Here is a 25,415-nt window from a genome sequence, read left to right as displayed (position 1 = left end):
TCTTTCTAAATATGCCATAACCCTGTTTTTCTCTCATACATACTGCAACTCCTGTTTGTATTATGCAAACTTACCTTTAGTTTCTCTATAAACTGGCTACAGTTTTCTAAAAATTATTTCATTGTCAAAGACGTATCTATTCTTCATTAATGTTTCCATTTGGTGTAGTAATTCACACTGTAAAGGTTTTTGTATTGTTTTCGAAGACTGTAAAGTTATTGTTCTTTAAATGTTTTTGTAATACTTTGGAGTTTCTCTCCTTAGATCTCCACTGAAAATGGGCTCCTAGCCAGCCAGCCTTTAAAAACTGCCAGAGCTATAAGCTTTGGCGGAAGAATGCCATGTTGATTCTGGGGCAGTGACATAGGCTCGCTGTACAGAGAGCCATGAATGCATTGTAAAAATGTTATAGAAAAGGGGATAGGTGGGACAAAAGGTGGAAGCATAGCCCCCTATAAATAAGGGACGTAATAAAAGCAACAGTGAGTAAACAAAAGGGGGCTGCTGCAGGTCACATGGGACACTAGAAATGGCAGCTCAGTCTGCAGTGCGTTACATATGTGACCCCCTCCTCATGGGAAGATAATAAGATAAGAAAACAAGCAAAGAAGTCCTTTCTGTATTAACAACAGTTAAACTGTTCAGATGCAGGGAATCACCATCATTTTAATTAAAGCTCATTAAAGAAAGATACATATAAGAACCGAAAAATGCACAACAATCTGTGAGGGAACAGGTCCCTGAAAACTGATACCACACATCCAGTTCAATAAAAAGCAGACTGGGAGTTGATATTGTAAAACATGGATAAACAGATTATCTCGGATCTGAGCAATGATTACCGTTTAAGAGCAGATTACCACTATAGAGTGTGATCACCAGAAGCCTGCTGACAGAGTTGAATCTATCATATCTGTGGGGCCTGAAATTCAAGAAAACAGACATTGCCCAGATGAGACAATGTCTTAAAATGATCTAGCAAATATGCATGAACGTGATTTAAAACAAGAATGAAGATTATTCAAACCTGCCACCCCTAATATCACAATTATCCATGCAACTAAGCAAATTAAAGAAAAGAAAAAAACAACTCTATCCCAAACCAGGAGGCATCAAAGGTTCGGGAAAATGTTTATAAGCACCAAGAAAATATAATAAAAGCAGAAAAGGAAATCTTAAAAGTAAAGGCAAAGTCTGAGGAAAGGACAGTCAGTTCAGTCAAAAAGGGGACTAGCATAAGATTCACGGATATGGTCGTCTGTGCTGTGGGATTCTAGGATGATCGTGTCTGATGGAATGTCTGTTGTAAGTGAGATTCATGAACAGAACAGAATCTCATACATGAAACAATGTGACTTCTCTCTTTGGGGAGCTTTATCTTCTACTGAGCATGCTCAGAATGTCATGCATGTCTGCAGGGCAAAAAGCATGCCTAAGAGCAGTAGGCTGCCCGACATTGCAGACTGTTTGCCCTGCATAAAATATACCGATAATTTATGCCTACTGTTTTGCGGTGGGATAGTACATAAGTTGGACGGTACATGGAATAGAACTGATAAAGTATGTTGTATATATTGTGAATAGGCAAAACAGTTGCCTTTTAAGACTAATGTATGATATAGTCTTTTTATGAAAGTACCATCTCCATAATGCATTGTGACTCCTAAGCTATTGTCAGTTGGGTGTGAGATGGTGAACTTTTAACATCTTTTATGCTGAGCTGTCATGCTGTTACTAATAAAAGCTAACTGTTTCAGCCTTTGGTGTACTCGACATTTCTGACTTTACCAACAAATATTTCAGAGGAAGCAAAAAAAAAAGCCTGACATGGTGACAGAACTGGGATGCTTGTGATGAATGAAAACTACTATTTCAAAGATGAAGACAGAGCTGATTCACTTTAAAGCCAAATGATGTAACTGTCCTCAGAGTTCAAACCACAGTGCACAAACCTCCATTAACACTATATTGAGCAACTTAAGGCTCAGATAGCATAAAAATGAAAATATTGTTAATATTTTTATTCCAAATCAAGTTGATCGCTTTTGCCCTACTACATAAAGGACTTCATAATAACAGTATTCTAATACTGCCCGATCCTATATTTAAATATTTTCAAGGAAGTGAACTATATATTCTCTCTGCAAAAACATATTCTTGACAATATTACATTTCGCAATAAAGTCCATGTACATAGAAGTCATTTGGTCACCTCTAACCAGTTGTCCCTTGACAATACATCTTTTATTGTGAAATAGGGTATTCACTACTAAAATGTAAAAAATGTAGAAGTGAATCTCACTATTTCACTATTCTTAAAAATCTGAATATCTAAATAGTGGAACCGGCTCTCAAATATTTGGTATGTAAATATGAGAAAAGATGTTGTATTTTGTGAGTAACTAATTAAATCAATAAGGTGGTTGGGTGGCTCTGACCAAATTACACAAATGTCATCCAAAAATCTAGCATACAAGTGGCAAAATCCAAAATATGGGGAATTAACAACAAATCTTTGTTCCCAAACATATAGGACTAAATTAACAAAGATAGGGGACACATACTGCACCCATAGCTACCCTGCTTTTCTAATTAAAAATTTCTCATTCAAAAAATATACTATATTTTAAAAGTAATTCTATAAAAAAATCACAAATATTATGACATGCAGACTATGTTAAAAATCACATCCATTAAGGGCCTCCTCAAACCTTTATCATGTGGTATAACAATGGAAATATCTACTACGTCTGTGGCAGCAAATAATATTTTATCATTGTAAGGGACTTGATTGATTCTTTCTAAAAAATTGCAAGAATCACAGAGCATATGGGATTTAAGACTGTGAAAAGATTTTATCATACGATGAATATATACTGCCAGTGGGTAAGTTGATCAACTGGAGGGGGGGATTGTCAACATTTTTTATGGGCTTTAGGAATACCAAACACAGATGGTATACACTGATGCTTATTAGTTAGAAATTCAGAAGTAGCAGGGTCTATAACGTTTTGCATTAATAGGTTATACAATACTATATCTTTCTTTTGATAAGAAATGTGAGTAAATGTCACCCTGATGTAGTATATTAAGTATCTTACCAGAGTAGTGTATTCAGTCCATAATAAACAGTCTATCCCCTTTATCAGGTCTCATAATACATAATTTATGGTTATTAAACAGAATTGCAGCAGATAGTAAAGACAACCACAAGGCCTATTATAGTTATGTAAAGAACCTCCATGGCAACCCCAGATTTGCTCAGAGCTGCTGCACAATGGTACCTCCTATACTGAGCCAACAGATATTGCCAATATACTGGCAGACAGATTTAGTGCCAACTTTACCCCCCCCCAAAGGATCAATCACAATACCAGTAGCTTGCCAGGCACCCAGTATTACTGCTGCACAGGTTAAAACAGCATTGTCCAAAGACAAGAATACAGCTTCTATGGGACCTGACAATATCCCTGGCTGTGTTCTACATGAGCTACAGAATGAACTGGCACCTCACCTGTGTGCCGTGTTCAATCACAGCCTCACCTCAGGCTTTGTCCCTACCGAATGGCACACTGCTATAGTCATCCCTCTCCACAAAGGAGGAGTGACTACAGACCCTGGGAACTATCGCCCCATTAGCCTGACAAGTCTGATATGCAAAGCTATGGAACGCATCATCATGGACCTAATAAACAACGGTATAGGGAATCTCCAAACTCTGGATCCCACACAGTTTGGTTTTGTGAAGGGTAGGTCATGCCTACTCAACTTGGTTGTCTTCTTGAGTCAGTTACCAGAGTTGTGGATGAAGACAAGGCAGTTCATATAGCCTATCTTGATCAGCTCAAGGCCTTTGATACCATTCCCCACTCAGGAATCATAGAAAAACTCACTAAGCTAGTCATCAACCCCTATATCACTAGGTGGGATGCAAACTGGCTCACAGATAGAACCCACAGTGTGAAAGTAGCTGACTCCATGTCAGGCTGCCGACCAGGCATGAGTGGAGTCCCACAGGGATTGGTCCTGGGTCCTCTCCTGTTTGGTATCTACCTCTCAGAAGTCCAGGCCAACATGAAGGGACTCTGGCTGACAAAGTTCACAGATGATTGCAAGTTGGGAGCCATTATTAACTCCCCAAGTGATGTTGACATCCTACAGAAAGGCCTCACTGAGACCAACAACTGGTGTCAGAACCCTGGCCTTAAGCTCAATGCCAAAAAATGTGTCATCATCCCCTTTGGGAAAAACCCAGTTCCCATGAACTACCACATTGATGGTAGTCCACTGAACACAAAAGGCATTATAAGAGATTTGGGAACACAGGTTGACAGCAACCTCTCTTTTGACCACCACACTGTCACTGTGGTCAGAAAGTCCTTCTATGTGGCACATCTCATTACTAAGGGTTTTGCACCCAGGAAGAAAGAGGTCATTGTCTCTCTCTACTCTTCCCTCATTACGCCAATCATCAAGTACAGTGCCCCATTTAGCATGTACCTCACTAGACACCTGCAACAACTGGAGAGGGCGCAAAAGTACCTCACAAAGAGGATCCTAGGCCTTAAACACTTGTCCTGTATGGACAGACTCAAAAAACTCCAACTATTCTCTGTCTCATATCAACTACTTAGAGGCGCTCTGTGCTTGACTTGCAAAGCCATGTCTGACCCAGCTCTGTCAGAAATGCTGAATCTAAAGAAATCCTAATCCCTCCACACTACACCTTCCAGAGACCTCAATCTTATTACCACAATCAACAGAATACGCTGGAGGAACAGGTTCATAACCCAGAGACTACCCATGCTATGGAATATACTTCCCATACATGTCAAACAGAGCACCTCACTGGCCCTCTTCAAGGGGAAATCTTGATGAGTGTATAGGAAATAGAAAATTCACTCCGGGTATCTACTTGACAGAGGCACTGGGAACCAAGGTCGGGTGGCATGATGCCAGGGTAATCCTATGGGCTAGGCTTGTAAAGGCTCCAGAGCCATTAGCCTAGTACACACCTATTGACCTATGAACCTATGAACACATGTCCCAACAGTAGGTTTGGAGAAAAACATACCTGTTGATTATGTGTAAGAATTGTTGGTGCAGATAGGGTGGGGGAGAGAGAGAAATGTCAATTAACAACTGTATAGGCTTTGATTGTTCACAACTGTGCTGATCATTACTCTACTCATTACTCTCCAGGTATGACCTCACTTGTACTGATCATTACTCTACTCATTACTCTCCAGGTATGACCTCACTTGTACTGATCATTACTCTACTCATTACTCTCCAGGTATGACCTCACTTGTACTGATCATTACTCTACTCATTGCTCTCCAGGTATGACCTCACTTGTACTGATCATTACTGTACTCATTACTCTCCAGGTATGATGTACTGATCATTACTCTACTCATTGCTCTCCAGGTATAACGTCACTTGTACTGATCATTACTCTACTCATTACTCCCCACGTCTGACCTCACTTGTACTGATCATTACTGTACTCATTACTCTCCAAGTATGACCTCACTTGTACTGATCATTACTCTACTCATTACTCTCCAGGTATGACCTCACTTGTACTGATCATTACTCTACTCATTGCTCTCCAGGTATGACCTCACTTGTACTGATCATTACTCTACTCATTACTCTCCAGGTATGACCTCACTTGTACTGATCATTACTCTACTCATTACTCTCCAGGTATGACCTCACTTGTACTGATCATTACTCTACTCATTACTCTCCAGGTATGACCTCACTTGTACTGATCATTACTCTACTCATTACTCTCCAGGTATGACCTCACTTGTACTGATCATTACTCTACTCATTACTCTCCAGGTATGACCTCACTTGTACTGATCATTACTCTACTCATTACTCTCCAGGTATGACCTCACTTTACATCTACATAGGGCATGGGGTTGGGCAGTGGTATGTCTGTACACAGTGTATTACTACAGCCTTCCTACAGCTAATAGAAACACTTCCTTACTTGGCAGACCTGGGGAGGGAATATCTGTTAACACAACCTGACTGCTTTTACACATATTCACATATTCAAGGTTACATATGTGACACTGACAGGGGTGCCCTGCACTCATGCTGTGTGTGTGCACTACTGCCATACTCTGCCTGGATTTCTGTGTCACCCTGGGTATTGGCAGTGGTGACTACTAGCCATGACAGCGTGGCATTTGAGAGACATTTATCAGAAGAAAATGCTTGGTGTATGTACTTACCTTGCTGTCATTTGCAGCCTTGGGGTTGGGCAGTGGAACATTTGTACACAGTGTATTACTACAGCCTTCCTACAGCTAATAGAAACATTTCCTTACCTGGCAGACCTGTGGAGGAAATGTTTCTACACATATTCACATATTCAAGGTTACATATGTGACACTGACAGGGGTGCCCTGCACTCATGCTGTGTGTGTGTGTGTGTGTGTGTGTGTGTGTGTGTGTGTGTGTGTGTGTGTGTGTGTGTGTGTGTGTGTGTGTGTGTGTGTGTGTGTGTGTGTGTGTGTGTGCTATTACCATACTCTGCTTGGATTTCTGTCACCCTGGGTATTGGCAGCAGTGACCACTACACATATACCCATATTATTGGGTGAAATTATGAATACAGCTTACTACCAGTCCTGGGATGTGAACCATGCCTGTTTGTGCAAAAGGTAAAACAAGACTGTGTTTCATCACAATGAGCTATTGAGGAACTGCTCCCTCTTGTTTGACTGTTTTCTACCTAATACTCTCTTGGTTGGACAATTTGACCTTGTAATTGTGACATTCATGTATGGCAGATACTTGTACTGTATTAATAGTTTGACATATTACAATTTGGAAAGCAATGGTTAACACAAAGCACTGCTGTAGGGGATACAATATAATACTTCACACATTACTATTCAGACATCAGATCTTGGTGCATGGAACACTTCATATAGTTGATCTCCTGTTTTACAGCTCCACACTCTGTCAGATGAGGCCCAATTAGTTCATGCTGTCAGAGCCATAGTTGCTGTGAAGAACTGTACACCTTTAGACTCATGCCCCACATACCAAAGTAAACACAACAGTCTGGGGTTTTTAGTTGTATTGCAGGGTACTGACACTTTTATTGATAGATATCCTGTACATCAGTATTACTCTGCTAAAGTAATTTATTCATTACACACAGTACACGTTAACCTACTGGCAGCTGACATTCTAGTCCTTTCTATTTATTTGCCCTGAATACTGCAAGCTAAATTTGTACTCACCAGCCTCCTGACACAGCCTTAGCAACCTGCTGGCATGTTCACAGCCCTCTTATCTGCAGCTGTACAGGAGGCGAAGAAACATTTATGCATACCTATCAATCACATAAACAGACTGGACTTTAGTAAACAGTAATTGCTGCTGATAGTTACACACTTCTGGGACATTCTGTGCCCTTGCATCTTGGGTCCACTGGTCCAAGAGCTCCCTCTTCCTATGCTTAAGGTCAGCAAAATGGTACCAGACCTGCTCACCAGTTCAAGGGATGCCAGTAGCACTGGTGAGATCATGTGCAAGACAGTCCCAGGCCTCTGCTTTGTATTGGGAACCCTGGTACTGGCCCTGTAGCAGTCTCTCTTCATGGTCTTTCACTAGGAGTCCAACCATGACCTTGCACTGCTGGATGCCTCAGTGCTGCCCCCAAAAACGCATACTCTCACCAACGCCAGCCATAGTGCCTGCAGAGATCAGCTACAACTGGTTATGGCTGTATTCCTACCTGCACCATTTAAATAGTGCTATATTCCTGCCCTTTGCTGCCATTGGACCATTTTGAAAAAGGTTAAGCTCTGCTAAGCAGTGTGCAATCCCACTGAGCCAGGTTTAACACTGCTTACAGGACATTTTGTTGAGCTCTATTGAACAGTGTGCAAATCCACTTATCTAAGCTACCTGCTACTTAGCATTCATGTCTTAGCAATGCTTACACCTGCTAAGCATTGCTGAGCAGTGCTAACCATTGTTCACTTTTTTTTTTAAAAACATCACAATACTGACTTCATTTATTAAGTGTATATGATTTATTTTACATGACATCCTTCTATGTGCTTTCCTTAAATTTACAATGGATGTGACCATACTGTATGGGACACTTGCATATACATGGAAGTTTTCAGATGTTATATGCACTCACACTTACATTTTACACCAGCTACATTACCCTGGCTAACAAATAACAATTACTACTTTATTTAAGTTTAGAAAAATAATTTTAACACTGCTTTGCCATTTAAAAATGAATGGCCTGCCTTGGGACACAAACCATAAACACCTGTACAAAAAACTGGGATTCTAACTTTTACACTATCCCATTGTAGAGAACTCTGCCTACAATTTTGTATTCAGCTCTTACAACCTAGAGAGAAAACACGCTCAGCTGTGCTTAAACACAACTTATATGTAAAAAAAAATACTTATATTAAGTATGTCAGCTAGACCTCTGAACAGTCAGCAGAGATGTGTGCATTTGCAAGGTATGACAAGCAAATATATCAGCCAGTCCTCTGCATAGTCAGCAAGGATCTGTGCAATTGCAAGGTAGGCCTGCCAAATATGCCAGCATGCCCTGTGAACAGCCAGCGGAGATGTGTGCATTTGCGTGGTATGACCAGCAAATATGTCAGCCAGCCCTCTGGACAGTCGGCAAGGATCTGTGCAAGTGCAAGGTAGGCCTGCAAAAAATGCCAGTAAGGCCTGTGAACAGCCAGCGGAGATGTGTGCATATGTGAGGTATGACCACCGACTATGTCAGCTATCACTCTGGACAGCCATGGGAGATGTGTGCATTTGCGAGGTATGACCACCAAATATGTCAGCCAGCCCTCTGGACAGTCAGCAAGGATCTGTGCAAGTGCAAGGTAGGCCTGCCAAATATGCCAGCGAGCCCCGTGAACAGCCAGTGGAGATGTGTGCATTTGCAAGGTATGACCGACAGATATGTCAGCTAGCACTCTGTACAGCCACAGGAGATGTGTGTATTTGTGAGGTATGATCACTGAATATGTCAATCAGCACTCTGGACAGCCAAGGAAGATGTGTGCATTTGTGAGGTATGACTAGCCAAATATGCTTTCAGTATCCACAGACACTGAAAGGACATTTTTATTTCCTTTCAGTGTCTGTGTACACTGAAATGCATTCAGAAAGTGCCATACAGCACTTTCTGAGTGCAGGGGACATGTTCATAGTCTGTGAACTATATGAATACACCACCTCCTGCACTCATTCATGGATTGTGTCCATATAGCAAGTACAGCAGTATGCCTTCATGAATATTTGAGGCGCGCTGCTGTGCTACATGGACATGAATCACTCTGTGCAAGAATACTCTTATTCTTGCATGGATGTTCGTGAATCCTGGGGAATTTCTTTGAAGGACAATTTGTCTGAAAGTCCATTTTGTTGATTGTGGTATAGTAGATGAAATACTGTGAATCAAACATGTAAATACTTAAATGTGTGTCAAGAAGCTTTAGCTAATGCTCGAGGTGATCTGTACATAATCACTTCTGATGAGGTGATCTATACATAATTGCTGCTGATCAGATGATCTATACATAATGACTGCTGATGAGGTGATCTGCACATAATCGCTGATGAGGTGATCTGTAAATAATCACTGCTGATGAGGTGATCTGTACATAATCACTGCTGATGAAGTGGTCTGCACATAATCGCCGCCCCATTAGCTTGACAAGCCTTATCTGCAAAGCCATGGAGAGGATCATAATGGAACTCATAAATAAAGACATAGGGAACTTGCAGACTTTGGATCCAACTCAGTTTGGCTTTGTCAAAGGCAGATCCTGCCTCTTAAACTTGGTTGACTTTTTCGAGACAGTCACCAAGGCCATTGATGAGGGAAAGGCAGTCCATACAGCCTACCTCGACCTGGCAAAGGCCTTCGACACAATACCCCACTAAGGTATCATCGAAAAACTCATCAGCTTGAATGTAAACCCATACATCACAAGATGGGTTGCAAACTGGCTAAGTGACAGAACCCACAGGGTCAGAGTTGCTGGAGCCATGTCAGACTCAAAGCCTGTCACAAGTGGTGTCCCACAGGGCTCAGTCCTGGGTCCACTCTTGTTCGGCATCTACTTTTCTGAAGTACAAGCAAACACAGGAGGGTTATGGCTGACAAAGTTTGCAGATGACTGCAAACTGGCCATAGTCGAAAACACATCTGACACAGATATCCTCCAGAAGGGCCTCACAGAAATGGATAACTGGTGCCAGAGCCATGGCCTGAAGTTAAACACCAAAAAATGCATAGTCATACCCTTTGGGAAAAACAAGGCTACCCCTAGCTACCATATAGGTGGCAATCCACTGAGCACAGAAAAAGTCATCAGAGATCTGGGGACCCAGGTTGACAGTAGCCTTTCGTTTGACACTCATGTTGCTAAAGTAGTTAGGAAAACCTTCTATATCACCCACCTGATCATGAAGGGATTCACATCTAGATCAAGGGAGGTCATCGTCCCCCTGTACTCATCACTTATTAGACCTATGATTGAGTACAATGCCCGCTCGAATGTATCTGACCAGACACCTGCTGCAGCTTGAAAGGCCCCAAAAGTTCCTCACCAAAAGGATAAAGGGTCTCAAAATATGTCTTATGCTGCCCGACTGAAAGAACTCCAGCTCTATTCAGTCTCATACCGCTTGCTCAGAGGTGACCTGTGCCTGACATATAAGGCCATGTCAAACCCAGATTTGATGAATATGCTTCACCTCAAAAATCTAGATCCCTCAGAACCACAAGGGGGAGACTTAAACCTTGACACGGTTATAAATAGAACGTGCTGGAGGGACAGATTCATCACCCAGAGACTCCCTATGCTGTGGAACAAAATCCCGGTACATGTGAGGCAGAGCACCTCTCTGGTCTTGTTCAAGAGGAATCTTGACCAATGGATGGGAGATTGCAGATATACCCCAGGGATTACTTCAGCGTCACTGCTTGACAGAGGCACAGCAAAATGATAGGCATAGTTTTTATTCAAACTAAAGGGGTGGCGAAAGCCACATAACTATGGGCTAGGCTTATAAATGCCCTTGGGCAGATAGCCTAGTATGAACCTATGAACCTATGAACCTATGATGAGGTGATCTGTACATAATCACTGCTTCTGAGGTGATCTGTGCATAATCACTGTTGAGGTGATCTGTGCTTAATGAATGCTGATGAGGTGATTTGTACATAATCACTACTGATGAGGTGTTCTGTGCGTAAACACTACTGATGAGGTGATTTGTACATAATCACTGATGATGAGGTGATCTGTACATAATCGTTGCTGATGAGATGATCTGTGCATAATCACTGCTGATAAGGTCATCTGTACATAATCGCTGCTAATGAGGTGATCTGTGCATAATCACTGCTGATGAGGTGATCTGCGCATAATCGCTGTTGATGTGGTGATCTGTACATAATCACTGCTGGTCTAGCTGTATTTATGCATTGGCAGTGATTCCTGTGGAGTTAGTATATTTAAATAAGAAGGTGACGTATGTGCAGGGAGGCTTTTCCCTTGCTAAAAATAGGTTTTATTTTGTATGGATCTTTTTTAGATATTTTGAGTTACAATCTTTTTAGATCAACATTTTTACATTTGATATTGTGAGTGTTCCATTTTAAGTATGACACTCATATGTATCTATACACACACACACACACATATATATAGTTTACCTTCAAAATGTTGTGTCCCAGTTCGCCGAGTCTGAAAACATCGTAACTAAAATCTAGTAAGTGCAGAACCACAAACAACCAGAACATCGTATTTCCTCTCCGGGAAAGTAACTACTTGGTCAACAATGAAAGAAAACACAAACAGTAGCAAATTACACCCATTGAAGTGAAGGGCTTCAATCCCCACATCCCCCCTACTTAAATATACCAACTCGGAGATCACACTACAGCAGAGGAAGGGCAAAATTCACCATGACAGCCAAGTGGTTACTTACCTAGGAAGGAAATAAGATGTTCTGGGAGTTCATGCTTCTGCACTTACGACGTTTTCATCTCAACATATTTCACACAGAAGTGAACCCCACAGCCATCGGTTTGATTATTATTTACTATAGTAATATAACAAATACAGGACTAGATGTTTACATTGTTATTTCTCACTATACCCATCACACTGACTATCAGATATACAGCAGTTTGGTACTTATTTAAAAGTACACAGCACCAATCACAAAACAATGCAAGCTTAAGTATGTACCAGTGTTCCAGTCACTGTCACTGAACGTGATCTGTTTATGTGCTCTTGGATTATTGCCTTTATTGCAATTTGCATGTTTTTTATAGTAAATTGACATATATATATTACTTGTCACCTGGATGTGTGATGTAGGTATGATGAATCTCTGACAAGAGTGAAAGCACTTGTCTTTTATTTTTACTTAATAAACCATGGGTTAAACAAGCAAAACTAGCTTGAATCCTGTTTTCTTGTTATTAATAAGAATGCAAGGTGATCTTTAACATGGATCTTATATTAGTATTTATGACAACAGTTTATTTGAGCACGTCATGTGCTGTTATTATTCCTGTACAGCTGATTTTCCCTTTTTTGTTTATATTTTATATACATATATATATATATATATATATATATATATATATATATATATATATATATATATATGTTTACTATCATTTTTGGAAACAACATGCTGTCGGCATTTATGCTGCCGAAAATCAAAATGTCGTTCGCAAAATGCAAAGTGAGTTGGATAGTTGAACACACTTATGCAAATGCAGTAGTGCATTTGCATAAGTGTGTTCGACTATATGTACGAGATTGTGGTACAGTGGGGATAGGAAATTCATCCATATCCCCATTGTAGTGCGATCTCAGAGTTAGAATAAATTAGTAGCAGGGGATGTGGGGTTTGATTTACATCAGCTCCTATACAGCTATCATGTCACATTTTTGGTGACAATGTCGACTCAAATGTGTCAATCATTTGGGGTGACATTTTGTATGCTCGAAATGTTTCGTTTCGGTTTAACTTTTCGTTATTTTGAACGGCAAATGTTTTGCCATTCGAAATAATGATAGTAAACCTATATCTACATATATATATATATATATATATATATGTATATAAAATCTTGTAAAAATAAACACAATGAAACCAAGTCCAGAATCCACTCCAAAGTAGTTTTATTAAAGCGCTTTTCGTTTCCCAAGTAGAAACTTCATCAGAATGCATTACAAACCTAGCCAACTCAATTTATACTAAACCCCTGATGATTAACATAACTCATTAGTTGAAATAAGTTCTACCCCCTTAAAGGTATATTTACAATTACTTTAAAACTTTTGCCATAATATGCTTATACACATATATAAATACATCAATATCATATTGAAAGATGCCATAAATGTGTAAAAAAATTCATGAATGTGTAGAAAAGCTTAACAAAGTTCTACATGTGTACATTACAACATAAAAATATTACAAATAAAAATCAGCTTTTAGCCTTAAAATATAGCTGATGGAAACTGCACTATTTAAACCTGGATAGTTGCTGGCATTAGCCTGCAGTTGCCATTTAAGCTCCTTTTGTTCTAAATAATCATTTAAAGGACCACCTCTATCCTCTAAAATAACCTGATCAATTATTACAAATCTAAAATCATGCCCATCATTTTCAATGATATGTGCTGCCAAAGCATTTTTACTTTCCTTATTTTTGGTGTCATAACAATGCTGATATACCCGGCTCCTAAAGTATTAATGGTTTTCCTATGTAATAACTTTGACATTTCTAAATATACCACTGCTGTACTACCACAGTTGTATGTTCTATTTATATTATATCGCCCATAATTGGGGATATTTACCTCACTGGTCTCTATCATGTACCTACACTGCAGGCAGTATCCACATTTTTTCATTCCCCCCATTTTGTCTCCCCTGTTTTACCTTTTCCAACATACTTTTAAAACAGATATTCTTTTTATAGACAATTTTGGGGATATTTCCTACAATGTTATAGTATTCTGGTTCTATCTTGAAAATACTACAATTACGGTAAATAATGTCCTTAATAACTTGGAACTGCTTATTGTATGTTAAAACTGCAGCTTTGTTACAATTAATTTTCTCTGTGACATTAGTATCTGTCTGAGTCATACTCTCTGTACCTAGGAGTGGAAAACAATGCCCATTTATCCTTTTATTTGTCACTTCTTTCATTATAGCCATAACAAACTTCTCCAGATATCCTCTCTTAATAAACATGCCCCCTAATATATCCATCTGTTTTAGAAACTCATTAAATTTGGATACCATTCTAGTTATTCGTACCCCCTGCCCTTTTACAAGTGACCTCTTTTGGTGTACCGGGTGCCAGCTATCAAAGTGCAATAGGGTGTTTGAATAAGTGGGTTTTCTATATATAGTGGAGCTAAACCCCTTCTTAATCTTATCTTTCACAATGGTGATGTCCATATAATTAACAACTTCATCACCTGTGGTAATAGTAAATTCCAAAAAATCTGTACTATCCCTCATGTAAGAAAAACATGTGATCTAGCTCCTCTTTATCCCCTTTCCATAAAATAATAATGTCATCCAAAAATCGTCCGTAATATGACCAAAAACAAGAATATGGACTATGTACAATATATTCCAAGTCCCAATATGCCAAGATGATATTTGCAAAAATGGGGGCACACACTGCCCCCATAGCAGCACCTTCGCATTGTTTGAAAAGCTGCTGCTCAAAGGTAATGCTGTTACTGTCCAATACTAACTCCATTAAGGTATGAATAGTAAGAATCTGATCGTGTCTCATGCTGGTATGCTGGCATAGATACAAATAAAACCACTCAATACTTACCTCATGGGGTATGACAGAAAATAAATCCCTAATAGCGATTGTTACAAAAATTAAGTCATCCTGGTACATATTTCCAGTAATCTTACTTAAAAAATCCCAGGAATCCTTAAGTATCCATGGGTGCTTATGTAGAACATTCTTTAACTGTGAATCAGTGTGCCTAGCTATGGGGTAAGTCTTGGAGGCTCTGGCGTCAACTATTGGTCTTAATGGTGGATCATTCAGATCATCGTGTATTTTTGGAGCTCCAAAGATCGTAGGTATTTTTGGATTCTTAACCACTAGAAAATTATGTTCAGCAATGCTTATTTGTTCATTATACACAAGTTCTTCTAATACAACATCCACTTTTCCATATATAATATTTTTCTCATTGAGGCTGATTTCACAATATGTGTCTGTGTATAAAAGTGTACACTCCGCCTTTGTCAGGTTTCATGATTTTAATTTCCTCATTGTTACATAAACCCCACAACAAACACATTTCTTCCTTAGTAATGTTATATAAGTTTTCCTTTTTGTATTTAATATATTCTAGTGCTCTTCTGATATCATACTCACACATTTTTTCAAAAATGTGTACTATAGAATGTAATATAAGGTTGAATGTACTTGTTTTTTGACACACGTTGTGCCCTCTTACGTGTGTATTATTCTCCTTAAAATAAAATCATAGTTTAATTTTCTAGTAAAAAGTTTTAAATTAATCAAAACTTCATCTGCTAATGCATTTCTTGCTGGTACAAATGATAAACCTTTTTCAAACAAATCAGCCATAGAAACATGGAAGCAGTTATTACTATAACTGTATATTCTAAAGTCATCACTTTTGCTCTTAACAATAGTATATGGAACATTCCTTTCATTTAGTTCCTGCCATCGTTGTACAATCTCCCATTCCACCTCCCCTTGTACTGATTGTAATACCCTTCCCCTCTCTGATTCCTCAGTCTTACAGACCTCCTCAGAGGGGGATATTCTAAAGGGTCAGAAATGTCACCTGGCCCATCATACTCCACATTGTCAGTCTGTATAACATGATTATTGCCCATTACTTGTCTTTGCTGACCCATAATCTTCATATAGTGAGACTTTGTTTTTGTTTAAACAAAATGAGAATAGCTACGTCAACTACATTACCATATTTTCTTAACAGTGAAATGTCATTGTACAGTGTATTTAAATGCAGTCAATAATGCAAGACAAAGCATACTTCTCAGGGTTACTCTGTACTGTTTTACCTGATACAAGAAGGACCATCACAAATGTAACATCGAATGACTGTGTGGAAGGCATACTCGGTGTTTTCTTTCTTCTTCATATGTTAAAAAGTCATGACTATGGAAGCAATGAGAATACAATTATTTACTTCATGTTTATGATTTTATGCTGAACACTGACATACAAGTGAATAACACCTCTACCAATATTAACATTTCTGATTAATGGCCTATCTCTCTTTTGTTTCACCTTGAAAAACTACTTGAAGAAACCATTTACAATTAAAGCACTGATTAGAATTCCAAGTACAAAAACCTCTCACTTCATGTGTGTGTGTGTGTGTGTGTGTGTGTGTGTGTGTGTGTGTGTGTGTGTGTGTGTGTGTGTGTGTGTGTGTGTGTGCATGTGTGTGTGTGTGTGTGTGTGTGTGTGTGTGTGTGTGTGTGTGTGTGTGTGTGTGTGTGTGTGTGTGCACGTGTGTATGTGTGCATGTGTGTGCGTGTGTGTGTGTGTGTGTGTGTGTGTGTGTGTGTGTGTGTGTGTGTGTGTGTGTGTGTGTGTGTGTGTGTGTGTGCGAGCCCAGGCACACCAACTCCACTACTTACCCAAGCATATGTTATCCCTACTCTACTCACATTAGGTCATTTGACAGCCATATTCTTCACTGACTGAAATAAAACCTTTGACAGCAAAAATCACTTAATTCACTAGTCACTGCCAGCATTGGTACCTGCACAATAGGCTGGTTCAATAAGTACATACCCTAAAAGTCACTTATAGATCATGTGTGCAACAGTTTAGCCTAACCACAAATTATCTTGTAGCAATCCATCTGGATTCCCTACTTGGTTCACTTCTATTCTGCATCTTCATTAACAACCTTTCCTCTGATCTGTCCCTTTGCAACGTTGCTCTATGCTGATGACCTTATCTTCTACCATTCGTTTTTTCTTTAATAAGTCAGTTCACAACCTGATTCTCAACTGTTCAGATTTTTACAGAATGTTCAGATTTTTGCTTCATATTTTTGGTCAGTTCCACTAAAATTTGTAGTTTTCTGGCAAATTATCGAGGACCGAAGTCACTAAATAATGATACGCATTTGAGTTTCTGACTTCATATCCTTTTGAAAACTGTATGCTAACACAAATCCTGTTATTCTAACAACTTTATAAGTTTATAACAGCAATATTTAAAATCTGCCCCTATTTTGGGGCCTTTCTCCACCAATTATTTTAGGATTTGTCCAGATTTCTTGCATGTCTGGCTACAATCTAAACAACATCTGAAAAACAACATGCAATTTCTTTGGCAAATTCTGCATATTATAAAGGGATCCTTTTTATATATTAACCTGCTATCCTCCAACAGCCATAATATTGACTTTACATCCTCATTCACATGTCACAGTCTCACCTTTGATCCTTCACCATCAATGGCCAAACACACAAAAAATCTAAAAGCAAAATATATTCAAATCTTGTACAGGTGTCACAAAATAATAACTGAAACCAGTGCTGCAGTATGAGAAATAAAATTACCATAACGCCCAGCTTGAATATGGATTTCCTTTATTTTCTTACACTTCCAAGACCTACAGATTCTCTCACTGAATCTGTCATTTTCTCCTCACTCATCAGCTGAACACTGTCATCCATTCAAAAACTCTCTACTGTATGTGAATGATTCATTTTCTAACTACCAGCCTTAGGGTGTACAACTCCCAAAAATACAGCATCCCCATAATTACAATTAAACTATGAAGTTTTCCCTTTACTTCTCAGAACACAAGACTAATGTCAAAGGCATTTGACTGATGAAGTTTGCAGATGATTGCAAACTGAGAGCAGTCATAGAATTCTCCCAAGACACTAACATCTTACGAGAATGTATAACACAGACAAATGACTAGTGCCAAAGCCATGGCTTAAAACTCAATGGCAAGAAATACATTATGGTACCTTTTGGGAACTCAGCCACTTCAGGTAACTATGTCATTGATAAAATGGTATACCTTTATTTACCTGAATGGCAGTTGTACGATTGCACTATTGTGCGACTTTACATGTCGAACAGCAACATGTCCTGCAAAACAAAATATCGAAAATGGTAATCTGGAAAACCAGATTCAACCATTTTCAAACTCCATCTCCAAACATCATTATGCAGGGGAGCAAGCCCCCTGCACCCCCCATGTGGGGGGGCTGCACCCCCCCTCCTTACTTTGATATGCAAACTCTGACATTGCACTACAGTGAGGAAAGGGTTGAATTACCATATAGGTGGCAGTACACTAAACACCGAAATTGTGATAAAAGACTTAGGGACACAGGTGGACAGTGACCTCACCTTCAATAACCACATTGCCACAACAGTCTGGAAATCCTTCTATGTGGCACAACTCATCACTAAGGACTTTTCATCCACAAAAAAGGAGGCCATTGTCCCACTGTACTCATCCCTTATTAGACCCATTATAGAATACAATGCGCCATTTGGTATGTACCTCTCAAGACATCTGCAACAACTGGAAAGGCTGCAGAAATACCTCACTAAAAGAATCACAGGCCTAAAGCAGATGCCCTATGCTGACCGCATTAAAAAACTCCAGCAATACTCTCTCTCATATCATCTACTCAGAGGCAATCTCTGCTTAACATACAAGGCCATGTCAAACCCAGAGCTGTTGGACATGCTACACTTAAAGAAATCCCAATCCCTCAGAGCCACATGCTCCAGGGATCTAAACCTTGTCATCACAATAAACAAAACATGCTGGAGGGATAGGTTCCTGACCCAGAGACTCCCCAGACTCTGGAATACATTGCCCATACATGTCAAGCAGAGTGCCTCTTTGGCGCTCTTCAAAAGGAACCTTGACGACTGGATGGGAGAAAGGAAATTCACCCCGGGGATCACATCAGTCACCCTGCTAGACAGGGGTCCAGGGAAGTAAATAGTGTGGGAAGAAATAGCTAGGGAATTATTATGGCTAGGCTTGTATAGGCCCTAGGGCTGATAGCCTAGTACCAACCTATGAACCTATTTCCTGATCCCCGCTATAGTGCGATCTGCACCTGAAATGCCGACTTCCAATGAGCGAATGTCAATGTGCATTCATTGGAAGTCAAACCATTGTTACTCGACATTTCAGAAATTTGGAGGTTGTGCTTTTGCACTTTGGTGCATTGTACAACCTCCTTTCACATAAATGAAGGTATACCGATAAAACACCCCTAAGAGTTGATCCACTAGTCTGGGATCTGGGAACCAATGCAGACAGTAATCTGGCCTTCGGCCAACATGTATTGAAGATAGTAAGGAAATCCTTTTATGTTGCTCATCTTATAAGTATGCACATGGCATCTAGGTCCAGTTTGCACCACTATACTCGACACTCACCAGATGCATTATTCAGTATAATGACACAGTTTGCACCACTATACTCGGACCTCTTCAGACACATCACTGAGTATAGTGACACAGTTTGTACTACTATACTCGGCCCTCATCTGACCCAGCATTCAGTATAATGACACAGTTTGTATCACCATACTCATCCCTCACAGACCCATCACTGAGTATAATGACCCCTCTCCTAGAGACTATTGAGAAGGGATCCCTGGACCCCACTCTGCTTTGCACATCCTCAAAGCAACCAACCTCGGATCTACTAGATTTAAAGACCTAAATTTTGCTTGCAATATAAACAGGACACAGTGGAAAGACAGATAATATATCTCAGAGAACCCTTCTCTAGAATAGGCTCTCCATCCATGTGAAATAAAGAATATCCCTTCCCCTATCTGAGCATAACTTGGACCATTGGATTGGAAACCGAAAATTCACACCTGGGTGTTGTGCACTTCTCTGATGGACAGAGGCAGACAGTAAATCATGTTTTAACCAACAATCATCCACATATGTACATCTAAAACATTTTGAGATAAATTTGGGTTGTACAGCTAGGCTTATAAAGACCCTAGTGTACACCTATAAACCTATGACTATATCCAAGAAACAATATGCAACACCAGGTGCGTTTTAAACTCTAATAGATTACTACTAGGCTAACTACTGCTTTGGGCCATTCTAAGCCTAGCCAGTTACCCCATGTGAAAATCAACCTACACCTTGTGCCTGTAAGGTAAACACCGTAGCCATTATGCCAACCTTCATTTCTTTTCCCTGACATGTACTCTGATCTTATAAACTGCATTCCTCTGCTGTATAACTATTTTGGAATGCATGGAGTGTTTTAATTATGCTCCAATACTGGAAAAAAGATAAATTTGTTCTGCACTTCTCTAGTGTGAGACACAACCATAATACTGCTTAGGGGGTCTGTAACAATTTTCACTTCTGCCTGCTTTACTTATCTCTCAACTAACCCTAAGTTTATCTCATATTTTTATTCTGTCCCTCGTATTTTTTTTATTTTATTGCTGGAAATCACTGAAGATTACAGTCAATCCAAACTGCCAGAATTAGAGTTTCATACATATTACTGCTCAGAAAATGGCATATTGATACACAACCTTTTGTTCTATTAACTTTTTAAGTCATTTAGAGGGATACTTAAAAATGTCTTAATTTCCATCCTCTGTTCCCCCAGAATTCTAGAGCAAATAAAGTGAGAGGTATGCAGCTGTCTGAATCACAACACTTGCTAAGTGCTTTACTACCTACCAAAAGTAATAAAACACGTTGTGCTTTTTTTGTTAATTGGCAGTGCATGGAGCAAATAAAGCTCCATGAACAACAAACAATTAACCTTTATTATGTAATTTCCACACAGATATCAAGATTCACCTCAAGCTTCACTCCTGAGATGAATTTCTTGTCATCCGAGTCTCAAACACAATAATCAGAGATCTAGTCATAATTCTCTATATTATGCATCCAATGTGAAATTATAATATGCTACTAGCCACATGTCCTATGATTTAACTTACTGACATTTCCAATATTTTACAATTCATTTATTGATTTCTCTAATATTTTGCATTCCTAGTTTCATAGCTTGCTGCATCCTTTATTGGGCCTAAAGACCTTCAATGCTATGTTTCCAAAACTTCAGGCATATAAGCTAAAGAACTACTCAGCTTTCCAAGGAACTTTAAAAGGCAGAGATGGTCTTGGGGTGCCTAATACCAACTGAAAGTTTTCTAAGTAGGAAAGACAAAGAAATAAAGCAATTTCTTTTAGTAATTCTGAACATATCAGTTACAAATAAATAATTGTTAATTAGAAGGAAGGTATTAACACTGAGCTCCAAATTCAATATCACCCTTAGTGCTTCAAGTGGAAGTGACTTAAGGCAGGACAAAGTCTGCCTGTTAAATATCTGATGGTGTGTGTGTGTGTGTGTGTGTGTGTGTGTGTGTGTGTGTGTGTGTGTGTGTGTGTGTGTGTGTGTGTGTGTGTGTGTGTGTGTGTGTGTGTCAACCACTTTTGATGCCTAGTTCTAGAGATTCTGCTTTCCATTAACAATTGAAGTTCTTATGAATAGTAACACCTTGAAACCATTTCCTGTTGCCAGTGGTACAGACTTAGTAGCCATAAGTCATACTGCCCCCAAAACCATAATGTTGCTTTATCTCTTCAAGTAAAGTCTTATAACCTTTAAGCTAGACACTGACTTTCTTAAGATGACTATTAAAGGTAAATATAATTTGGTTAATGATGAAAAGTTTCAGTCTTAATATCATCTGTAGATTTTGGCAGCCACTTTTTCCTGACTGTTGGAAAATGTGAACAAAACTGTGTTATAAATCAAAGGACTGGAGAAGGAAATCTTTGGAACCTTTGAAATCACAGATGATTAATCTGAACACTGAGTTAAAATGCAGATTGTTTTCTCTCTTTCTAACAGTGATGTCTTAAACCACAGAATACAATTTAGTTTATTAATGACAGCGCTATAAGGAACACTCTCAAATACCTTTGTCAGAACTAAATAAATGACATCTGCACTGATGTCTAACTCAATGCCTTTGTTTACTGTTTCATAATAGTCAAGCAAAGAGGATAGTGTTAACCTGCCTTTTATCAAACCATGCTGTTCTCTGAATTTAATAATGAGTCATACTGACAACTTTCTTTAAATAATTAGAAAAAGGCACCTTTCCAACAATTAAAAAACAGCAATTATTATTAGTCGATAATTTAACATCTTCTTTTAATATCTACTGTTATGAAATGGTATAATATTAGATGCAATGAGGTATGGACACCATTAGTCCACCATTAGGAGGTAGTTGCCAATGACATTATATGTGTTAATGTCATTTACTACAGCAGAAGCACCTTATATAAAGTTAACATTTCATACAACTGTTTTCATTAGCACTGCCCATTATGTCTGGAAAAGTGATTATTACCATGAAGAGAGAGCTTGTCTAATGCAGAACCATGACTTAGGAAATGTTTTTTCTGTGTTTATCCAATGCTCATTTCTGAACAACTTAATCCAAGCTGAAGTTATAAAAATGAATAAATAATGTTTGGTCATGTGATATGAAACAGATACAGCCGACATGCAGTTATAACAAAATCATTTTTTCTTATCTCAGCTCGCCATCCCCTTACTTACTGCCTCTTGTTCATCCTACTTCCATCTTCTGTTTGCATCTCTCACACTTGTCTCCTTTCTAGCCCTCTCCACATCTCTCTCACCATTTATCTGTCTTCTCCCCATGGTATCCTTTCTTACTCACTTGCCTCTTCTAATGTCTTCATACCTCTATACTGCTATGCTTGTAGCATAAACCATCTCAGTCATTATGGCTACATCTTATCTATAAAACTCTACTGAGCATAATTACATTTTCCATCCATGCTTTGTCATAATGTAGACTGCATCTTGAACTAAATGTTGTAGCATAGTTTTGGCTCTGTAAATATGCATGCTTTTTAGCATATCTTTTTATCTGTAAATATGTTTTATTCACCCAGGCTGTGCCTGCAAATGGTCCATTGAGACTGGTGCACTACCCCAGTAAACAACAATAAATAAAAATATAAACAGTACTATAGCTGTTTCTTCATCCAATGAAGCATTTTGCTGAGCATGTCCTGCTCCATAGTGATTTATTAATACAGAGAAAATGGTTTGGGTCCACTCCACTGTACCTTGCTATACTCATCTCTGCTTCCCTTCACTGCTCGTACCTCCAATCCCACCCAAGCGTCTGTGACATAATTTCTGTTATACTTACCTTACCCTTCCCACCCCAAATTTTATCCTGTCACATAGTACCCTTCACTCTAATTTTAGCAACTTAACACCCATCTCGATATTACTCACCTTCTAGCTGTCACCCCCATCTTCAGAAACGTAACACCTATTCTACTTGCTATTATACACAGTTAAGTGCCATTATAGATAATTAAGCGCTATTACCATTCCACTTCCTTTTTATTTATTATTTATTTATTTCACATTTGTTAACCAGTTAGTCCAACTGAGTTTGCAAACAAACCCATTTTCAGCAGAGACCCCAGGGGGAAAAGCCCCAGCAAACATAAGTAAAAATAAAGTGACAATATACAAATATTAAATAACAATCACAACACAAAATAATTATAAAAAGGAAAAGGTTATTAACTATTTGCATTGCATTGATAGTAAGCAACCCATTTTCAGTGGAGACCCAAGGGGAAACAGCCCCAGCAAACATAAGCAAATATAAAACATACAGGACAAAAACTATTAAAAATAACAATGCAAATACAAAATCAATTATAAAGAGAAAAACAAAAGAAAAAATTATGAACATTAAGGGTTGCACTGATAGCAGTGGTCTAAATTTACTACATAAAAGAGTAAAAACAAAAAGATAATCGTTGTTGAAAAGAAGGAAAATGTACAGACATTGATAGAAAGTGGGGGAAAAAGATGAGTACTGTAGAGAATGGGGGGAGGAAGGGGGCTATAGTATGGCTATAGTAGTAGAGCTGAGGGTTTAGGAGGTTAGTTTAAGCAGAAGTTACAACAGAGAAAGAAAGTTAGGAGATACAACAGGTTATACAGTGGGAGAGACTAAGACTACGTGTGGTCAATGCAACGGCATCATTTCAAGTTTAGTAGGTGGGATTTAAGCTCCTTTTTAAAACAGGGAAAGGAAAGGTTGGATCTAATATGGAGAGGGAGTTTGTTCCAATTTGGTGAGGCAGAGTGTTTGTAAAGTAGTTTGTCAATATTCCTTTTGGGTTTATAAACTGAGAGAAGGTGCTGATCAGCACTCTAGAGAGGACAGGGGAGAAATAGAGAGTAACATGGGAGGCAAGAGCAGGGCAGGCAGAGGGGTTGTTAAGTATGGAAAAGGTAGTGTGGAGTTGCGATTGTAGGAGAAGGTGCAGAAATTCCAGCCACTGAAGTTTGTTTAGTGAGAGGCAGTGATGCGACAAAAGTGATTGGTTTAGAATAAATCTGGCAATTTTGTTACATGTTTGTTCCAGTTGTATTATTCTTATATCCACTTTTATTAGATTCTGCTCATTAGTACCTGTTACTCTTTTCAAACATCATTGTTTCTCATGTCTTTCAGTTCAGATTAATACATGGTTAAAACTATCACACTATAAATTAAAATTAGGATATGCTTACTGCGTCATATTTTTCACATTATTACTTTAACTGTTCCTTGGGAGCTTGGCATAATCTTTAAGGTCTTTACCTTACAGACACAAAGTATAGAGTTTGATTATCACATGGAATATTTGGCTAGACTTAAAATGGCCCACAAGAGCAGTTAACCTACTACTAACCTATGAACTTATAGCAACATTGCTAACTCTCACAAAACCCTTTCTTCTTTTCCTTGACTACCCTAGTTAGAATGGAGTAGAAAGAAATATTCACACAATCCCTTCCTCCTGTTCCTCTGCACACATTTGTGAGTAGATTTTCACATCTGGTAGAATAAATATATTCATCCAGGCACCACATTCAGTAACAACAAGTATGTCCTATCCAGTAAACCACTGCACTTGTGCAAAGTGAAAGTCACCAGTAAACTTCCAGAAATCGTCCTCATTGTATTTACTACTTCTCTTGACCTGATGCTGGCTTACATGAACATTTGTAATATAGATAAAAAGTGACCTCAATTAGAAGTATGGTCTGATCAGTACAATCCTAACATTACTGCTATCACTGAACCCTGGATGAATGACATTTCTATAGGTTCTATACATTTCCATAACAAGTGTGTGTGTGTGTGTGTGTGTGTGTGTGTGTGTGTGTGTGTGTGTGTGTGTGTGT

At 38.9% G+C, this 25,415-nt stretch overlaps 1 protein-coding gene across 1 annotated transcript in view; it reads right to left on the bottom strand.

Annotated features, from left to right (window-relative positions):
* LOC122794667 (plasma kallikrein-like) overlaps positions 1 to 25,415 on the bottom strand; it is a 526,744-nt gene that overhangs the window by 425,682 nt on the left and 75,647 nt on the right. Inside the window, exon 2 of the mRNA XM_044063289.1 lies at positions 16,168 to 16,264. Coding sequence (XP_043919224.1) covers positions 16,168 to 16,222 — 55 coding nt within the window. The 5' untranslated portion in view covers positions 16,223 to 16,264. The remainder of the gene's footprint in view (positions 1 to 16,167; positions 16,265 to 25,415) is intronic.

This window comes from Protopterus annectens, chromosome 2.part1 (genome assembly GCF_019279795.1).
Source record: "Protopterus annectens isolate FY-2018-M chromosome 2.part1, PAN1.0, whole genome shotgun sequence".
Classification (NCBI taxonomy): Eukaryota; Metazoa; Chordata; order Ceratodontiformes; family Protopteridae; genus Protopterus; species Protopterus annectens.
Note: the sequence above shows the minus strand (reverse complement) of the source record. Positions and strands in the feature narration are given on the sequence as shown.